This window comes from Sinohyriopsis cumingii, chromosome 3 (assembly GCF_028554795.1).
Source record: "Sinohyriopsis cumingii isolate HCF-2022 chromosome 3, ASM2855479v2, whole genome shotgun sequence".
Classification (NCBI taxonomy): domain Eukaryota; kingdom Metazoa; phylum Mollusca; class Bivalvia; order Unionida; family Unionidae; genus Sinohyriopsis; species Sinohyriopsis cumingii.
The window spans coordinates 145,534,023-145,556,305 of NC_142963.1; the positions used below are offsets into that span (position 1 = coordinate 145,534,023).

Genomic DNA, 22,283 nt, shown 5'->3' on the forward strand with positions numbered 1-22,283 from the left:
AACAGCGAGTGACAAGGTCAACGTGACGAAGTCACCGTGACGAAGTCGCCATGACGAAATACTTCTTACTAGATAACACACCTCGGGATTGATACGCGGGTTCATTTTGTAAAATAATTTTTTTTTTATTTAGAAATAAGATGTTTTATAAGAATATGAATATCGAAGACATCAATAATATATTAACCGAGATTTTAAAATTAAAAAATCAAGGAATTGTATTATCTGATAAGCTTGATAACCAAAAAATATTGTCCGATTATGAAATTATTAATGAGCAATCAAAGAAAGGTCGATATACCTTGCCACGCGAGTATTCTTTTATAAAGCGATTACAATATACGATCAATGAAAACTTGTTTGGCAATGACGTAAATGCATTTATTGGACTATTTACTGCCGTTGAGACAGTACGAAAAAAACTCGGACAGGCTTTTGAACGACGTCGAGAAATCTCTAATAAAATTAAAAACATTAGAAGGATTATAGACGAAAACTCCCTGGAGCCCCTGGGACATATCCCCCCGCCACACTCGGCGGGAAATTAGAAACTACGGAGCAATTGCAATAATGGTAGGCGAATCACTTACTACTCAGCTAGCCAGAGAGCGGCTAGTAGCGCTTAAAAAGTTCATACCGTTACGAGACAGGGTCCGAAAACAACTTCAAACGCGGCAACAACTACAAACTGATTTTGCTGTTGGAAGCGAACAGCTCTTTGCTCCGGTAACTAAAGCGACCAAAGATGTTACGGCGGCAACTGTGCCCGTCCTTGGTGCGCTTGAAAAGATAGTGGCTCAGACCGAGCAAACAAAAGAGTCTCTGGAAACACTCCCTGCGAAAATAGCGGTTGCTACAACACGGAGGCCGCCACCACTCGCTATAACGGACCCACAAGAACCTTATGTTACAATGGCCGATGAAAAAGAACTAGGCGCCACCGCAAGAGAACCAGAAGAAGAAATACCGGAAGAAATACAGGAAGAAATAGAGAAAGAGGGGAATATACCCCGTAATGTGCTTAAAAAGAGCACAATAGACACAATTAGAAATCTCGGCTACGAAGGATTAGTTGATTTTACTGTTACAAATTTTGCTAAGGACACACGAGATGAGCATATCAATAGCGGCTACGAGAAAAATATAAAGTCGTTAAAGGACTGGACAAGGATAGTGTATTTGGCAAGTAAACATAAAAATGTATTACCACCACGTGATAGTAATTATATAATATTCCACAATAAAGTAAAAAGTGAAAGACCAAAGCACGGAAAAGGATACTCTGTTGGTAAAGACGTTACTTGTCCTGGTAGTGTTCTCAGTGATATATCACGGCTAGAAATACTAATCGGAGGAAAACGAACCGGAAATAACTCTCCGGAAATAATCAATGAGGCCGCTGATATTTGCAGGCGGTTATTTGCCGGTGGTATCATGGACATAAATGTATATCGAACGCTCATAGACGAACTTGTGGACCACGGTCATTACAGCGATTGATCAATCACTAATTGGAAAACACTGGTGTTTTTTATAATAAAGATGATTATACACTACAACCATGATAAACCAGTCAGCGTCTACGTGGTAAACTCACGATTACCCGTATACCGCGCGTGGTACGGAGACGGTCTCGGTAGCACCATTGCGGGGTTATTTACAAGAATGGCTCCAAAAGTGGCGCCGTTAGCCAAACAATTAGGAATGAAGGCTATTGATGTTATTCGTGATAAGGGAATCAGTGCTATTGGAGATGTTGCCGGAAAGGCGTTTTCTGCAGCACGAGATAAACTAATGTCGTTGGTGAGAAAAAGAAAACAGAAACCACCGGTGATGCCATCAACGACAGTGATGCCTGCAAATGTCAGTAAAGTAATAAATAACGCCGTGGAAGAAAAACTAGCGTCGTTGGTAAACAATAATCAAGATGACATCGCAAACATAATAGCGGGAAGTGGTTTAAAACCACGACAAAATTCGAAGAATTTAAAACGACGACGATGATTTAGATGCATCAGCGTATTATTAAATAAAATGTTTAAACGAACAGCTGACCCGGCGTTTGATATGGACGCACCAGTGCACAAGGATGATTCTGTCCGTAATTATCAATTTTATTCCTATCATGCAGTACAACCCAACATACGATCGCGAATTGAACTTCAAGTCCATGATACCAGTAAATACTTTTTGCCGTGTGAAGCGTTTATTGAAATCGAAGGAGAACTTGTAACAGAGGCCGATACTCCTGCTGTACCAGCACCGTATCCAGATGGTACCAAAGTTGGCTTAGTCAATAACGGCGTAATGGCGCTATTTGAGAGCGCAAAATATCTCATTGATGGAAGAGAGATCGAGTCTATAGAACGCGATGTTGATGTGGCTACAACAATAATCGGGTTAGCAAGATATTCCGACGATTATACAAGATCAGCGGGTCCATCTATGATGTTTGCAAAGGATACTAAAAACACTGCTGGAAACTCGCAATTTGTGGTAAGACGACCAAGAAATAATGCTGATAGCGCTAACGCTGATGTTGAGAATATGATTATAATCAGCGATCCTAATTTTAACATCGGAGCTGCAACACGCATATCAATGTTAACAGGGCCGCGTAGATCTTTCTCATGCGCGATTCCACTGCATCATATATTTGGATTTTGTAGGAACGTGCGAAAAGTTATCTACGGAGCAAAGCATACCGTGGTGCTTGTGCGAAAAGGTGATGATAGAAATGCAATTTGGAGAATTCCAGCGGATCTTGCGAATCCAAATAATGACTCTGGTAAAGTCGTTTTAACTAAAATATTATTGTGGATGCCAGTAATGACTCCATCCATTACCACAGAGGCACGATTGCTATCCTTTATGGAGCAGGGAAGAAAATCATTACTAAGTTGGCTAACAACAACAACAGATACTAAGCAATCAAATATCAATGGTATATTCACATGGAACCTGGCATCACAACAAGGCATTTCGGCTCCGCGTCATATATTTGTTGCGTTGCAGGATATGACGAGAGTTGATAATCAACTATCCAGCCATATGATATTTGATCGATTAGGCGTTACTGACGTCTCGCTGAGAATAAACGGCCAGCAGGAACCATCTGAGGATATACAACTTAATTACGGTCAAAACCATATTGCACGCGTGTACCATCGGTTGCTGTCGTATATGAGTCGTGATCAAAATGTCGTCACTGGTTTGCAAATATCACAACATGATTTCAAAGAACTATATCCGATCTATTACTTTTCGCTGGAACATCTTGATTTAACAAGACAATCCGTCGTTGATATACACTTCCGAGCTAATGTAACTCGCGGCGTTATTGCCGATTATAGAGCGATTGCTGTCATTCTCAGCGATAAATCAATGCTGTTGGAAGGCATTGGTGGACGAATGAGAATCGTTGATGCACCAGTGGAAAACATGTAATTGAAAACATAAACGCGTTTACAATAAAAATGTCGTATAGTGTTGTCGATGTAGAGTTGACCGATGGTCAAGTCAAGAAATTACGATCAAAGTCGGCTAAACAATGTGGAACCACAATATCGCTGAAGCCGTCACAGATGGCAGGTGGTAATCATAAGATACTGTTGACGGCGCGTCAAATAAAACATTTCAATGATGCGATGAGGAATAAAAAGGGTGTTCAAATAGATTTTTCGGCCGCAGCGATTAAAAACATGGAAAAGACCGGTGGGATATTTCCGCTGTTAGCTGCGATTCCAGCGTTGATTGCCGCGGCGGCCCCAGCAGTGGCGAAGGCGGCGGCGTTGGGGGCCGTTGGTACCGCGGCGGGAATGGCATTGAAGAAGGCAACCGGGAAAGGCTATAAAAAAAAACGACCCGTAGCCGGAAAGGGTCTAAGACTACCGGGAACCCCGTATTCATGGTACTCGGGGAAGGGTCTAAGACTACCGGGAACCGTTTAATGACTCCTATGTCTAATTTTGATTTAATAGATGCCGCAAACGCGTTAGCGATAAAAAACTTCAGAGGTGTTTTTATGAGGGATCAATTACCGACAAAACCAAGGAATATTGAAACCGGTATAATTAACCTCGATAAATCCTCCAGAGCGGGAACTCATTGGGTTGCATACGCGATTGATCCGCATGCGATCGTCTATTTTGATTCATACGGGTTAGCCCCGCCAAACGAGTTCATGCGGTATATCCGGGCGTGTTCAGCCCCGGTTTTTTATTCCACGCTGCCAACACAACAATTAAGTGACCCACCGATATGCGGCCGTGAGGTATTGAACGTACTCGCGGCGATTTCATCATCGCGGAAACCACCTCATGTGGTTGTAAACGAATACACTAGTGGGGTCGTAGAGGCCCGGTGGGTTAATTAAAAGCACTGTTTTTTTTGACAATAATAATGATTGATATCTGGGGACGACCAGTTTCGGCGCTGAAAAAATCCACGGAAACGCTCGCCACCGATGACATAAAAAAACTAATCGAGGATGAAATCGCTGATACGTTAAATTTAACCAGTGTTGACCCGGGCGAAATAGTTGTATTTCAAGACCGCCAGGGTAAACTGAAATCCAGTAATGTGTCGCTGAATGACGTTTTAATACGACAGCGTGATGCCGCCGAGAACAATATCGTGTTGTATACCGATGACGGACGACTTAAATCAGGTGAATCCATCTTGACGATAAATGGAAAAATAAATAAACTGGGTGACAATTATATATCCGTGTCGGATTCGTTAAAAAATTTGTATGATAAATTTAACGCGCAAGCAAATCAGTTCGAGGGGATACAAAAGTCTGTCACCGATATACAACTCACTACTGCTAGTTTTTTTGGAACCCCGACGGTAACCGAACCGAATCTTGTGGGGATAAAAAATACTATTTTGGAGTTTACAACGCTGTCGGGCCAATTTTACACATTACGAAAAAATTTTAACAGGGCTGATAACACCATTGATAAATTCTTTGGTAAAAAAAATACCAGACCGGATGAAATTACAATAACTATAAATGATATCACTGCGTATGGACAGGAAATAGGAACAATCAAAACTGATGTTGAAGCGAACAAAAGGAGTGTAGACGCGCATAAACAGGAAATAGAAATAATCAAAACTGATGTTGAAGCGAACAAAAGGGGTGTAGACGCGCATAAACGGGAAATAGGAACAATAAAAACTAATGTTGAAGCGAACAAAAGGGATGTAGACGCGCATAAACGGGAAATAGAAATAATCAAAACTGATGTTGTAACGAACGAAAGGAGTATAGACGCGCATAAATGGGAAATAGAAACAATCAAAATTAACGTTGAATCGATCAAAGGAAATGTATACACATATGAACATGAAACAGAAAAAATCAGAGCTGATGTTGCAGCGATTAAAAACCGACTACCGGAAATGACAAAAATAAAAATCCCTCATGGGAACACCATCAACACAGTATACACGATTCGGTATGAATCATTCGATTGGACTCCTACACAGAATATAATAAATATCACCGCAACTGTTAAGGGCATTTATCGATTGACACTGGTTTCAATGATGCAGTTTAATATATTATCGTCGAGTTCATCCGGGGTTAACAATACAATATCAACAATTATAGACAAGGACGCAACTGAACCGTTTACAATTAAAGCCGTTGATAGAAATTTAACCGGGGCAAACATTACATGGTATGTGGAATTTGTAGCGGATCTAAGTAATTAAAAACACTAGCTCTTTTAAAATAAAAATGACCACCAAGGTAATTGAATCAGAGGTATCACCGACGTCACATCAATATCGATTCAATACCGTAAAAGAATTCTCCGCGAATTTGAAAACGCTTTCCGAACAATACCGTGTAAAAATAAAAAAATACCGTCGAAAAATAACCACCATCGACGCGGTCGTGTACTCGGTGTCGGGTATAGTAGCCGGTACCGGTGTTATTTTATCCACGGTGACCATGATGGCCCCGATCGCTGTTCCAATCGCTATCTCCGCGGCGACAACAATTGCTGGAGTCGCCAACGCAATCACTAGAAAGATATCATCGTGTTCTCAGAAAAAACTCAACGAGTATACAGTAAAACATCAAATAGTATCCGACGCGTACTCGAAATTATCCGGGTTGATCTCGTTGGCGATAGATAATTCGTTTATATCCGATGCTGAATTCTCCACGATGGTCCAGTTGTATGACTCCGCGATGTCAAAAATCGAGGATTTTCAACTGGAAGCTGGAAACCACGTGGCTGAAACCACTTCAATGGGCTTAAAACATTCTCCTGAAACCACTTCAATGGGCTTAAAACATTCTCCTGAAACCACTTCAATGGGCTTAAAACATTCTCCTGAAAACAAGCAGGTTGTTAATATTCGGTGTTGAAATTAAACACTAGAAACGACGAATAATAATAATGTCGCTGAACCCCGAAGGGTTTCAATTACTTCAACGGATCGCGGAGAACACCACTCCGGTACAAACAAATATGATATCGATAACATCAACGAAGACAGAATTCAGTGTAAACTTCCCTTCTCCGATTCCAGTGAAGGAAATAGCGCTGGCAAAATTGCGAGTATATCACAGTTGGCCTAATATCCGAGCGGATGCATTTAACGGACAACAACCTAATAACTCACTGGTTTTTGCATGGACAAATAAACCCGATGGGACCCCAGACTGGAATGAGGTTACAATACCAACTGGGTCATACCAAGTAGAACAAATCAATAAAGAATTTCAACGCAGGATAAAATCGATCACAGGAAAAGAATCAAAAATCGCTATTACGGTTCATGAACCGACGTTATCGTCGACGATTGAAATAAGCACACCGGGGTATATGGTTGATATTTATAACAGTTCAATAAGAACCATACTAGGTTGGCCTGAGAATCCACCTAATGAAATCCCCGCGGACTTGCACACAAATGAGCAATCGTATCATGAAATTATTACCAGTTATCAAGATAAATTGTCTATTATGAAAAACACGTTATTACCCAGTTGGTTTATATTTCAAAACAGGAATGTCATGCAGTGGTATTTTTGGTATGACAAAACCCCTGAATCGATCGTCATATTAACAGTTATTTTAAATGATATCAATAGTTTTTTTATCGAGATTAATCGTAATTACCAATTGCAACTAGAACAACTACGGAAAACAAAAGCACGAAAACACGTTGAGGTGTTAAATCAACTTATATCAGACATGGAATATATCAATGAACGAATCGTTAAAATAATATCCGATAACAGCGATGATAATAAACAAAAATTCCTAACCGAGTATAATATCACAGAAGCCGATTTACCCGATTTCAAGTTTCCAGGATACAACGCGCCAGAACTAAGAAAGTCTCTTAATGATTTTCTCGGTCCATCAATTATCCTCAGACACGATAACGGAGATGGTGGTAGGCATATTGCTCCATACAACGTAAATATCGCATCGGTGATAGCAATCAATCTAGTGTGTGATGTTATCGAAGGGAGTTACCAGGTAGATACCAAGCAATCAAATCAAGCTCAACAGGGGTATATCCTTTATTCATTTTCGCCAACAGCCCCTCCCGGATTCTTAATCGTTCAGAGCCCGATTAATCCAGTCTATATGCGATGCCATAATCGGTTTTTAACGAGAATTAATTTTAGACTTACCGATCAGTCAAATAACCTAATTGATCTACAAGAGGAGGAGTTAGTGATCACTCTATTTGTGAGATCATTGTAAATAACTTCTTAGCAGCAGGGGGGGAAATGACATCGACGCGGTCGTCGCTGTGTTTACTGGACGCTGACGACGCTGGGATTGACGCGCAGAACCAAATGACGTCACCGTTGTGTAGGATGGACCAACGTCGTTTTTTTTTTACCAGGCGCTGACTACACCGGATCCGCTGAGTGCAAAAAGTATTAATTAAGCCAAATGACGATTGGATAAAATGTCGGATTCGCCCCCCCTGCTGCTAAAGAAGATGATTGTTTTTTTTACATGGTAACTTAAGTTTTATACAATGCATATATCTTGACAGATGTTTGTGGAGGGCTTGTACTTATGACATAGAAGAGGTCTGTTGAATTGGGGGTCAGAAAGCTCAAATGTCAAGGTCATTGTGCCTATAATACAGTGCATTTTTCAAAAAAAGTTTGTTTTAGAGTAAGTTGCTTGACCAAACTTCGTGAATGGCTGGCATTTAGGGTAGTAAAGAAACTTTTTGATTTTGGGGTCTGAAGGCCAGATTTCACGGTCATGGTAAGTCAACTAAAAATAATTTTCTTTATACAGTAAGATTGATTCAAGACCAAATACCTTGACCCAAGGTCATTGAGAACCATTAGTACATAATATCAGCACGTAGGGGGGCCCCGAGTGGTCTAAAGCACTCACCATTACGGATCACTGCTATCTCACCTTTGTTTGCTTGGGTTTGAGTCTTGGGCTCGCCTAATATGGGTACATGAGAAAACTTGCCAGTAGCTTCTCATGAGTTGATGGTTATTTTTGGGGTTTTCCCTGGTTCTTCCTCCACCATTTATACTGGCTGCCATGTATAGCCTATCTTCTGCTGAAAAATGACGTTAAACATTAAAACAACAAAAACAACAACTCCACGCATAGGACCATTAAACATTGTGTGGGTTTATTTATGTATTATTCATGATGCTCTTCTTTGCAGTACTTGCCAAAGCTTGAAAAGTTGAACTTGGAGAAGAATTTTTTGACTGATTTTCCATCGGCTGCATTGTCTTGTCCAAATTTAAAGGAACTTCATCTTTCTCATAACAAGGTATGTGACAATCTTTTCAGGTGTTCTAGTGATTAGTTGGTGAATTTACAAATTTAGTTGTCTGTTGAAGTCAGAGGAGACCTTCATTAATCATGTTTGTCTAAAAACCAATCTCTTGATCCATCAGCAATTTGGTTTCTGCAAGATAATTTTTCTTGGAAATGTTGAATTTTAACAAAATTTGATATACAGCTTAATGTTGATGGGACCTTGAAAGTTTTGGATTTCCAGCCTTCCCTGTGATGATATAGAGGAGTTATTGCCTTTGATTGGACATTGTTTAGAGGAATGATGGCCCCTGATTGCCTATCCCCCAAATGTTTGTTTCTTCAGGATAACTTTCCCAGGTGGCTGAGTGATCTTAAGTACTCACCTTTAATATTACTGCCACCTCAACTCTGTCTGCATGCTTTCTAGTCTTAGGCTCAGCCATTGTGTGAAAACTTGCCAGTAGCTTCCCATTGGTAGTGGTTCTTACTGGGATTTTCTCAGGTTCTTCCTCCACCGTTATACTAAAAGCCTATTGTGTGCTGAAAAATTGCATTAAACACACAACAACAACTTTGAAATTCCCAACAGTTGTTTGGCTGAAACCAAATTTGGCTTTCAGCTCTGTATGTATGAGATAGTAAATAAGTTTGATTGTTAGCTTTCTTTGATGTTATTTACAACAGTTACACACTCTGAACAGGTCCATTCTACCAAATCTGCATTTGGTTTGTATTTTATTTGGTCCATTCTACCAAATCTGCATTTGGTTTGTATTTTATTTGCTCTTCATTACATCTGAAATACATTGGAAATAATTTCATTTGAATTTCAATTCCATTCACATTTGAATTTAAGGTATCATTTTGTTGTTTCTACTGTTCGAAAGGAGTGGGGTGGGGGGATGAATCCTGCTATTTTGAATAGGAATGAACAGCCAATTACAAAACTTTAAAAAAAATATAAAGTGGACCTGTTCAGAGTGTTCAACTCCTGTAAATGACATTTTAGAGAAACACTTTCAGATTAATTTTAAAAAAAAGTAAACTCTTAGGGTAAACACCACTTAATGGATGATTTGAATGCATTGTTAGACCTAAGTACAAACATACTCAATACACCTTGACTGAGCACTGTTTTATTTACATAACATTTGTGTAATTTGATTAAATGTTTTGTTGTTAGAGTTCAGATTAGTAAAGTTATCAGCAATAACAACAACTGAACAAAATTTAATTAATTTGTTTATTTATTTAATATTTTTATTTCATTATTTTGTTTATTTATTTATTTATTTGTTTATTTATTGTTTGTTGGTTTGTAAGTAGTGTAAGCATGTAGAGTTTTTTCTTCAAAAGTCTTTGTTGTCTTGAAATTTAAAGAAAAAAACCAAGACTTGCTTCTTAATTGATAACTTAAAGTTGTCTATATTTGTCCTTTGAGTTCATGCAGACATAGTTTATCCCTTGTAAATTTAAAGATTCAGTATTATGGTAAAAGAATTTAGTTTTAATGGAAAATATAATGGAAACAAAGACAGAGACCATCCAAAATGCAAGATAGGAAATTTGTTGAATTGACTTTTCTGATGCTGCTAGATATTGCAATAAGGGGAAGCAACTTTCTTTGATCCACCATTTGCTTCATCTTCATAAATGGAATAGTCCTAATCATTAGACTGTATGAAATAAGAGAAGGGCGTTGTCTGTTTGTAAATGCTGAATGTTCATTTCTTTGTAATTACAAATAACTGATTTTACACTATGCAATTATAAACTCTATTTTATGAAATTGTGGTTTCATTGTTACAGATAAATGATCACATTTTGTAAATTAACCTCAGTTTTATGAAATTCTAGAGCTATTATTAGAAATAAATGGTTATTTTTTGTAATTGTAACCTAAATTGTATGAAATTGTGGATTAATTGTTTCAGATAAAAATATGATTATATATTTGTAATTGTAACCTCAGTTTTATGAATATCTGGAGCTATTTTTAGAAATAAATGATAACAGTTTTTTGATTGCACATTTTTTCTTTCTGTTTGTTTAGATAAAGTCCGCAACATTTGATTGCTGCAATGCTTCTCTGAGGAAACTGGACTTGTCCCACAATGAAATCAAAGTGTTAGATGAAAACATTGGCATTCAACTATTCAGCCTTCAGGAACTTCTTCTAAATAAGTATGCTAGCCATCATTGGCTTTTCAGATTCAGTGGGGACTGCAATTCATTCATTTTTGATCATATTAAACTCTTGATATAGCAAGCGATGATAGAATCATATTGTTATTTCCAAATTCTGCTTAAGCTTAGGAAAATATATAAAATACCAGAAGGTACCTTATCATCAGCATCATGATATCTGATATTGCATCCAATTTTATTTTCGTGTATTTATTTCAAAGTTAAGTCTGGGACATTTTGGGGTCTGATAATGTGATCATTCTTTATAACATTGTTTGGGGGGGAACATTAAAATAAATAGTGTCATAAGTGTTGATATTTTATACAGAGTTATTGGTGTCATAAGTGAGGTTATTTTATACTGAGGTATTGGTGTCATAAGTGAGGTAATTTTATACTGAGGTATTGGTGTCATAAGTGAGGTAATTTTATACTGAGGTATTGGTGTCATAAGTGAGGTTATTTTATACTGAGGTATTGGTGTCATAAGTGAGGTTATTTTATACTGAGGTATTGGTGTCATAAGTGAGGTTATTTTATACTGTCATATTGGTGTCATAAGTGAGGTTATTTTATACTGTTGTATTGGTGTCATAAGTGAGGTTATTTTATACTGAGGTATTGGTGTCATAAGTGAGGTTATTTTATACTGTCATATTGGTGTCATCAGTGAGGTTATTTTATACTGAGGTATTGGTGTCAGAAGTGAGGTTATTTTATACTGAGGTATTGGCATCATAAGTGAGGTTATTTTATACTGAGGTATTGGTGTCATAAGTGAGGTTATTTTATACTGTTGTATTGGTGTCATCAGTGTGGTTATTTTATACTGAGGTATTGGTGTCATAAGTGAGGTTATTTTATATTGAGGTATTGGCATCATAAGTGAGGTTATTTTATACTGATGTATTGGTGTCATAAGTGAGGTTATTTTATACTGAGGTATGCTATAACAAGGTTCTGTCATAATAGGGTACAATGATGAAACAATGGGTAACTGGTTAAATGAAACCACATTACACGTCTGTAAGTCATTGGGTGCTACTTGCTTACAGACACATTTTTTGTTGCCAAAATAATTTTTTCATGCCTACATCAATCTTACTATTAACACTATACAAAATATTTTAAAAGCAAACTGCTGGTCTTCATAACAATTACCTCAAAGTAAATAATCTGTTTTAAAGAGGACAATCAGGATTCCTTGAATCCCACTCATGATTCACGGCATTGACAAAAATTACTAAAGACTGGCTTAAAATTGGTCATGTAATGTGTACTCTTTATTGATTTCATAAAAGCTTTAGAGATTGTAGACATAGTGTTCTCTCCAAGCTATACATTTACAGGTTTGATCCTGTATTTGTCAGTTGATTTAGGTCTTTTCTTACAAATGTCAACAACTTTGGATAGTACATGCTAAATCAGATACATTGCCTACAACTACTGGTGGGTGTCAGGGACCAGTTTTAGGGCCACTATGAGGTGTTACAGTGAGGGATTACTGTATTGTGCAAAATACCTCTATATAAAGCGACGTCACCGATAAGACAGTCCACTTTTTTGACTCCTATGAAGTGTTACAGTGAGGGATTACATTATTGTGCAAAATACCTCAATATAAGGTGACATCACCTATAAGGCAGTTCACTTTTTTGACTCCTATTTTTAGTGAAGAAAGCTGTAAATGCACACATTAACTAACATAAACATGCATTTGTGTGTGTGTGTGTGTGTGTGTGATGCAAATCATAAAATGTGGCTGAGATAGAAAGAGATTGGAGAGATCATACTCTGGATTGGCTTAAATGTTTATATGAAAATGTGTGAATATATTACCAAATCATTAAAAAAAATGATTGTTTAAAGTTGAAAGATGTGGTCTAGAAATTCTTAGGATCTTATTCCAAACTAAAACTGAGACAGAGGTTGTTTTAAACAAACAGAATGTTTTCTTTTTTCAAAATATTCTCAATTTAGTTCAGTTTTGATAAAATCCCATAAGATCTTGACCCATAAGGAGAGAATGAAATATTTCCTGTATTTATATTCATACTTTACACAGTCTAAGGTGGTGGGATCACAAAATATTGTTGAATAATTTCTTCAGCAGATATCCGTGCATTGAGTACTACAAATTACAGGTACTTATAATTTAAATTTACCTTCCATTGACAGTAACGGCATAATGTCATTGCCTAAAACTAGCCTTGGCCTGAAGAAGCTGGAATCATGGAACATATCCCATAATGCGCTGACCTGCATACCAGAAGACTTCCTGCGTGCTTGTGTAAAACTCAAATTTCTTGATGCTTCATTCAACCACCTAGGTCAGTTTACATCTATACCATGACATTTTAGCAAGTCACGAGTTTTAGTTACTTTTGCACAAAATTTTAGATACTTAAGATTCATGTTAGCTACCATTTTTGTGGGGGATTTTCATGATTGCTACAAACTGAATTAAAAGAACCAACCAGCACTGTAAATAAAGTAGGATCCCATTCCCAGTCTAAGAATTAAAGGACTGAGAAAAATATTATTTGCTGCAAAACCATGAAATATGAGGCCCTCAGAATAAACAAATTGACAGTACATTATCTTTGAAAATAAATTGTTAAACTTTAAGTCAAGCATATCAACAGTTTAACTCTAGCTGCTGAAGAAAACTTAGGACAATACATTGTGGATACCCCATACCCCCACACACACTAAAGGGAGTATATATTTTGAACCTACAAAATTCATAACCCACCCCTGCTGAAAGGAGTATATATTTGGAACCTATTAATTTATTTAATTTAACAAATGGAATTAATTTTACCACAAAATAAGTGAGGGCATGAATTATAGGGTGAAATATTATGAAATGGATGACATTAATGGACATTGACTGTAAGAAGAGATAAGTGGGGTGGAGGGTTGGATATTGATGGACATTGTGAGAAGAGATAGGTGGGGAGGTAGAGGTGGACACTGCATGTGAGAAGAGACAAGTGGGGAGGAATGATGGACATTGGTGGACATTGAATGTGAGAAGAGATAAGGGAGGGGTTAAATGGAATTATCGCATTAGGAATAATTGCCAATAAAGAGCTTCTTCTGATGAAGTTGTTCACTCTTCTGTATCAATTATCTTTATTTTCAAAATATCCAGTCTCAAAAAGAAACAATGTTGAAACTCAGTATTTTGTTTTATTAATACAACATTGATTACATCATTTAAAATTTCTACTTTGAGTGCCACTTTAGGAGTTTTAAGTTCTTGCTTCCTGATAATGAACCCTATTTGTGAAACTGGTTTTTCATGTACTGAATATACATTTAACTTGGTTCCTGTGATATTCTTGATTACATTTGGGAATGAGTAGGATAAACCACTAATTAATCTTAAATACTTTAATTATGTTGTTCACATAATAATATTTAAAACAGTGCTTGATTGGTCAGTTGAAATGTGTTGACTTGACACATGACAGTAACTGCTATGTAGGATTTGCATGCTTTTTAACTTTTTTACTCTACCTCCTTTACTTGATTTAATAGAAAGAAGTAATTAATTTGATTATGCAAGCAGGTCTACTTTTAGTTAATTGCAACAAGCAGCATACACACACACAAAGTAAATCAGAGATCAAAGCTTAGTCCTAACTTAATTAGGCTGTCATGGAAATGCTTGTGGGCCAAACGTTTGATACTTTTCATGTTTGAATGCAAGAGCGCATGTGACATTCATGATGATTACACTGAAATCAAACTAAAACATAAAATGGAAACATGAATTTCACTTGACAAGACTTATTTAATTGGTATTTATTCTTTAAAGTGTCATCACCATTAGACATTACTGACCTTTTAATTGATCATTATAAATCGTATATAATTATTTGCCTTGTATTCAGAACTTTTTTGTTGTAAAGAAAATTTAATAAAATATGTCACTTCATATTAAAAGTGAATTTCCATGATGCTGATAAAAATTTCCAGTCACTAACTGCCGTTTTTAAATATCAACGTTTTGCTTCGCCAATTTCAATCACAATTTTATTCATGTTCAGCACATTAGAGGCCTATTTTGGGGTATTTTCTGTAAGAAAAATGGAGAACTCACCCGCCCCAACATGGCTTTGAAGATACAATACAATGTTTTGACAAAGTACACAGTACAACAGGAAAATTAGTAATGATGGTAACTATAGTTGACAGTACCATTATGTTTTATATAATGTTGCTGTTTCACATTTTAATTTAAGAAGGTTTAAGAATTTGAATTTAAAAGTGGGTAAGTTAATTTAAGTGAGCCCTCTATCAAACTATAACAAGTCTTTGAAGAAAAAATTCAGTTGGTCCTGAGATTTTTGTATGATTTATGGGTTGATTATTCATAAAACTTTATTTTCACTTAACAAAGGTTTAGACATTTTTGTATTGATGTGTAATATTTTTTAGTTTTAAGAAAGTTGCAAGCAGCTAAGAATTTTAAAAATGCTGATTTTTTATTTAGATGAAGCCAGAAATATGATATCATGATGCCATGTACTTCATTTGTGTTACAGGCAGGTGATATGTTGATTTATTACAAACTATATTTATTACAAACTACATAATCTTTTTCATGAGGTTATATCAATCAAGGAAAGATAATCTTTTCCAGAAATTTGTAATAAGATTTGTTATATGTTTTAGCCTTTTCAAAAAATTTATTTTTTGTTGGTGTTTCATCTTTTAAATCTGTAGATAGCCTTCCCAGTGAAGCCCTTGCTTTGACCATGATCAAGCTCAGCAAGTTAAATATGAGGAGGAATTGTCTGATAGAAAAAGAACCGTTTTATATTCCCAAGTTTATACTCCACCTGCCAAGGTAAGTTAATATAGATGGATGGTTTAGCTTCAAAATAAAGACCAAGGAAATTTTAATTGCTTAAAATTCCAACAGTATAGTCATCTTAGACCCATTTGCATGCAACCAACCGTGTAAACCAAAATCAGTGCAGGAAATTTTGACATGTAACCTTTCAACTTTGCCATCATTCTGTAGTTGAATAGTACAGAAAAAAAACAAGCTTTTATTTTCTTAAATTGAATTATTACAATGATACAGAAAATATACAGACTGTTTATTTGCTTACATTGAATGATTAAAATGGTTTAAAAATATGTAATATTTACAAGAATATAAGACAAATGAGTCAGTATTGCATGTAATCCAGTTTATAGGATTATTGCTATATCATGTAGAGTTATTTTTTGTATATTCGTACTAGGCCAGGCCCAAGTTTCACTCATCCATTTTATAGGATTATTACTATATCATGTAGAGATATTTTTTGGATACCCAGACTAGGCCAGGCCCCAGTTTCACTCAACCATTTTTTAGGATTATTACTATATCTTGTAGAGATATTTTTTGGATACCCAGACTAGGCCAGGCCCCAGTTTCACTCAACCATTTTTTAGGATTATTACTATATCATGTAGAGATAATTTTTGGATACCCAGACTAGGCCAGGCCCTAGTTTCACTCATCCAGTTTATAGGATTATTACTATATCATGTAGAGATATTTTTTGGATACCCAGACTAGGCCAGGCCCCAGTTTCACTAATCCAGAGGCTAAAAACCAAAGACAACCAAGGAAAACAACTATTCACTAATCCTGTCAAATTTTCATTCTCAGTTTGAGCCTTTTGAATATCTTTTTTACTGTTTGCTTACAAATTATGAATTTTTCCTTGAAAAAATCAACGGACATCAAAGATTAAAATACATTAGAAATTCTTAACTCTTCCAAAAAGAAACATATTTGAGGATTTCCTCAAAAGTACAGAGTTTCTCAGTTCTTATTGAAGGAATAAAAGATAATACTAAGTGTACAGTTTTAAAACGAAATGTACATGCAGTCACAAACATACATATTTCTCTCTTCATGCATGTTCTTTTGAACATGTTTTTATATCTCCACCATAAGGCATTATGGTATGATATTGCCCATCCATATATCTCTGTTACCTATTTTATTTCCACACAATAACTTTTCCACCATAAACAGTTAACAGATATTGGTGATAGCTTGCATTTGGGCAGTTTATGAAATTGTCACCAGCCAACTGGTCCGATGCTAGCCATTTTCAAGGCAAACAGGGTCAAAATTTAAGTAGCCAGTCTTTCTGACCAGTTGGATTTTTATGTATATCAAGTACATTAAATCTACAAATTGTATGTTTTATGACATTACAAAAAATAATAGAAATCAAACGATGAATAAATATCCAGAGATCTGGATGAGATGATAAGATAAAAAACTCACATGTAGTCAGCATTCAGTCAATGCTTGTAACTCCAGGTAAAATCTCTTTTGCATCTAAATTATATGATGTTTGATGACACTGGATACTTATGATTTCCACAGTGAACATACAGAGGTATTTGGATGCCTCTAAGCAACTAGAGGTGAGAGACCAAACACAACCAACAAAACAACTATTCAAAAGGAATATGAGACTATCAAATGAAAGTGATGTTTAAAATTAGTTGGGTTACAGAATTTGCATGGAAGATAGAAACAGCTAGGATGCAAGTGATGTTTAAAATTAGTTGGGTTACAGAATTTGCTTGGAAGATAGAAACAGCTAGGATGCAAGTGATGTTTAAAATTAGTTGGGTTACAGAATTTGCATGGAAGATAGAAACAGCTAGGATGCAAGTGATGTTTAAAATTAGTTGGGTTACAGAATTTGCATGGAAGATAGAAACAGCTAGGATGCATGGTAAGCCATGACCAGTTGTTAATGTTTCAGCTACAGTCTGCTGATGCGGATATAAATCATCCAGTTCTAGCAATCCACTGCTGGAAATCATCTCTCTGCAGACCAAATTCATCTTTGAAGGCTGTAAACCTAGTTCTGATACATGTCATTGTTGAGAAGTCAGTGGTTCTTATTCTGGCTTTGATTCAGATGATCTTGCTTGAAATACTAATACTGATTAATTACTGTGTCTATATAGGCTAAGTACAGCCCAATACTACAGTTCATAAGTCACGGACAAAATTGCTAAATAGTGCCAAAAAAAGATGTTTCCAGTTGGCCAACCATCCATTTTTCATTGCTGACCCTATCACTTTTTTCCCTGCTGGGTAAAAACAAAAAAAATTACCAAATTGTCCCCCACAAAAAATTCTGAAATTGATTTTTATACATGTACACTGCCCACAAATATTGTTATACATGTACACTATCCAGAAATGTGTTTATACTTGTACACTGCCCAAAAATATTTTTATACATGTACACTAAGCAGAAATGTTTTGTACATATACACTACCCCAAAATGTTTGTACGCATGTACACTGCCCAAAAATGTTTTTATACTTGTACAGTACCCAAAATGTTTTTACACTTGTACACTACCCAAAAATGTTTTTATACTTGTACACTATCCAGAAATGTGTTTATACTTGTACACTGCCCAAAAATGTTTTTATTCTTGTACACTACCCAAAAATGTTTTTATACTTGTACACTACCCAAAAATGTTTTTACACTTGTACACTGCCCAAAATGTTTTTACACTTGTACACTACCCAAAAATGTTTTTATTCTTGTACACTGCCCAAAAATGTTTTTACACTTGTACACTGCCCAAAATGTTTTTACACTTGTACACTACCCAAAAATGTTTTTATACTTGTACACTACCCAAAAATGTTTTTACACTTGTACACTGCCCAAAATATTTGTATGCATGTACACTGCCCAAAAATGTTTTTATACTTGTACACTACCCAAAAATGTTTTTATACTTGTACACTACCCAAAAATGTTTTTATTCTTGTACACTGCCCAAAAATGTGTTTATACTTGTACACTACCCAAAAATGTTTTTATTCTTGTACACTGCCCAAAAATGTTTTTACACTTGTACACTACCCAAAAATGTTTTTATACTTGTACACTACCCAAAAATGTTTTTACACTTGTACACTGCCCAAAATGTTTTTACACTTGTACACTACCCAAAAATGTTTTTATACTTGTACAGTACCCAAAATGTTTGTATGCATGTACACTACCCAAAAATGTTTTTATACATGTACACTATCCAGAAATGTGTTTATACTTGTACACTGCGCAAAAATGTTTGTATGCATGTACACTGCCCAAAAATGTTTTTACACTTGTACACTGCCCTAAAATGTTTTTATACTTGTACACTACCCAAAATGTTTTTACACTTGTACACTACCCAAAAATGTTTCTATACTTGTACACTACCCAAAATGTTTTTACACATGTACACTACCCAAAAATGTTTTTATACATGTACACTATCCAGAAATGTGTTTATACTTGTACACTGCCCAAAAATGTTTGTATGCATATACACTGCCCAAAAATGTTTTTACACTTGTACACTACCCAAAAATGTTTTTATACTTGTACACTACCCAAAATGTTTTTACACATGTACACTACCCAAAAATGTTTTTATTCATATACACTGCCCAAAAATATTTTTATACATGTACACTAAGCAGAAATGTTTTGTACATATACACTACCCCAAAATATTTTTATACATGTACACTAATCAGAAATGTTTTTTATACATGTACAATACCAAAAAATGATACTTTTTCATATTATTTATGATAAATTTCCAAAATAATTTCTTATTCGGAAAATTAAACAAATTAGGATATATAGACTTGTGCCATCGATACAGCAGTGGAATAAGTGAGCAGGTGTTCTTAACACATTAACCCCTGGAGGTTTTTGTCATTTTCGCCTGAAAATCAAGTAGGAAATACATTTTGAAAGCTATTTCTGAATAGATCTGAAAACACAAAATCCCAGTTGATCTTTCAATAACATACTGCCTAGTTGTATTAGAAGCATCATTTTTCGTTGGCTATTTGGCTTGCGCATGAGCAGAAGGGTAAAAAGGGTAAAAGTTGGATTTCTATTTTATTTTTATTTTTTTGCTAGACGGAGCCATTATTTTTGTATCGAGACCACTCTCTATTCCAAATGCCCATCTTATCCTACTTTTTGCAAAGGGTCATCTGTCTGTTTGCAGTTCATACTGGTTTGCCTTATATCTGAGACCAAAAAGTCTAAAACCCAGACACAAAATTGGATTCCAACCACGGGTGAATTTTGGGTAGAAAAAATCGGGTCCAAAAAATTATTTTTTTTTATCTGTGTTTTGTAGTGCAACTAGATATTCCAGATTATTTGGTATCATTGTAGAGCTACATCTGTCTACCTTTCTATAATACCACCCACTTTGGTGTATCATGCATAACTATGACGCTACAGAGCTCAGCAGCAGGCTACTACCTTCTGCCATGTTAACTCGTCGCTAGGGGTTAATGTGTTAATATAGAAATGTCCTTAATATGAAGGTGTCCACATCAGGTTTTACTGTGGATGTTTTCAAAGTGTTGCTGATTTTAGAATTTTGAGCTTGAGCTTGAGTTTTGTGTTTGCTGGTTTGGCCTTAGTTTTCAGAAACAAATTGAGTATACCCCTGTAGCTGGTCTAGCCTTGGATTTTAGACAACTTTGAGAATGCAGGTCTTAGCTCATTTGGCCTTAATATCAGACAACTTTGAGAATGCAGGGACTGGCTGATTTGGCCTTAATAGCAGACAAATTTGAGAATGCAGGTCTTAGCTCACTTGGCCTTAATAGCAGACAACTTTGAGAATGCAGGGACTGGCTGATTTGGCTTTGGTTCTGTTGAAAATGCTGGGACTAGCTGGTCTGGCCTTAGGTTTAGACAACTTTGAGAATGCAAGTCTTAACTCATTTGGCCTTAATATCAGAAAACTTTCAGAATGCAGGGACTGGTCTGGCCTTAGTTTCAGAAAACTCTGAGAATGTGGGACCTGCACTGGCCTTAGTTTCAGATAACTTTTAGAATGTAGTGCCTGGTCTGGCTAATGTTTTTAGAAAATGTTTAGAATGCAGGGCCTATTCTGGTCTTAGTTTTTAGAAAACTTTGAGAATGTAGGGCCTAGTCTGGTCTTTGTTTGCAGAAAAGTTTAGGATAGCAGATCCTAGTCTGGCCTTACTTTTGAAAACTCTATTTTTGTAATTTTATCTTTTTGGTTACAGTTTGATGTCCTTGGATCTCAGTGAAAACAATTTGATGGGTCTGCCACCAGTATCTATGTGGAAATCCACACTCATGCGGGAGCTACTTGTCTCAAGAAACAATATTAGCAAGGTACTGTTGAAAGCAAAGTTAGGAAAGTACAGTAAATTTTGTTTTTTCAAAAAACAATATTGGAGTATAATAAATATAATTTTAATAAGTGTTTGATAACTTTTCATCTCTGGAAGCAGACATGGATTGTTAAGATTTTAAAAAAGATTAAAACTATTTTTATTAAATTGGAAGAATTTAGTGTGACTGGAAATGTCTGATATCTGCAAAGTTTTGTTTGCCAGTTTGATTTGTTTTGTTATTTTTTTGGGAATGTTGTGAAATTAAAATAATGCTTGAGTATCTAACTTTCTAAATTATCAAAATAACAGGCAAAAATGTTAAATAATGAATCAAAATGTGTTCAATATTTTTTAACTATTTTGAATGTGTAGGTGAAATGATTCTCCAAAATTTGCTTTTTATGAACGATTTCTTGTTATAGATGCATCTTCTTTTTGTTATAAGTGTGTCAGATTCTTTTTATTTACAGTTAAACCTTGAAGGTGCAAAAGCATGGCCCAAACTAGAAAAATTGAATCTGTCAAGGAACAATCTTTCAGAGGTGATAAAATGTTTTTCTTCCTAGTTTAATTTTGATGGTTTTCAGTCTAGTTCAAACAGTCACTATTCCTTGACATATCAGTCTTGCTCCCTTGTACTTTGTTCCTTGCGCAGCATCTAGAAGAGAGTTTGTATTGCACTGAATTATTGCATCTATTTGACAATTTTGTAAACTGGGAAATAATACATTTTTGTATCTCAATTATTCTTTTTTAGATATTATGAATATTTTGCCCAGAAAACGTGTAATTTATTCTTTATTTGTTAAATTTGTTCTTCTGGGAATACAGTAAAATCTGTGTATATAGACATTTAAGGGGTCCTCACAAAAGATGTCTTTATGGACAGGTGGTCATTACATACAGGTAAGAGCCATTTAAGCAGATTTGATAGAAAGATGGATATATAAAAAGTTTTGTTTTGTTTTTGTAGGTTTATATGGTATTTTTAACACAGTATTAGTTACGCCATGATGAAGACGTGGCAGCTAATTGTCTTTCCCATGGTCACAGAGAGGCAGCCGACCCAGGCT

General features: G+C 35.8%; 1 protein-coding gene across 6 annotated transcripts in view; it reads left to right on the plus strand.

Annotated features, from left to right (window-relative positions):
- The window catches only part of LOC149804074 (leucine-rich repeat serine/threonine-protein kinase 2-like), a 327,016-nt gene that overhangs the window by 155,853 nt on the left and 148,880 nt on the right, over positions 1 to 22,283 (plus strand). For all 6 annotated transcript variants that reach the window (XM_089953980.1, XM_089953981.1, XM_089953986.1 and 3 more), the window contains 6 exons: positions 8,689 to 8,799; positions 10,843 to 10,973; positions 13,155 to 13,306; positions 15,714 to 15,837; positions 21,097 to 21,208; positions 21,681 to 21,752. In XM_089953980.1, coding sequence (XP_089810106.1) covers positions 8,689 to 8,799; positions 10,843 to 10,973; positions 13,155 to 13,306; positions 15,714 to 15,837; positions 21,097 to 21,208; positions 21,681 to 21,752 — 702 coding nt within the window. The remainder of the gene's footprint in view (positions 1 to 8,688; positions 8,800 to 10,842; positions 10,974 to 13,154; positions 13,307 to 15,713; positions 15,838 to 21,096; positions 21,209 to 21,680; positions 21,753 to 22,283) is intronic.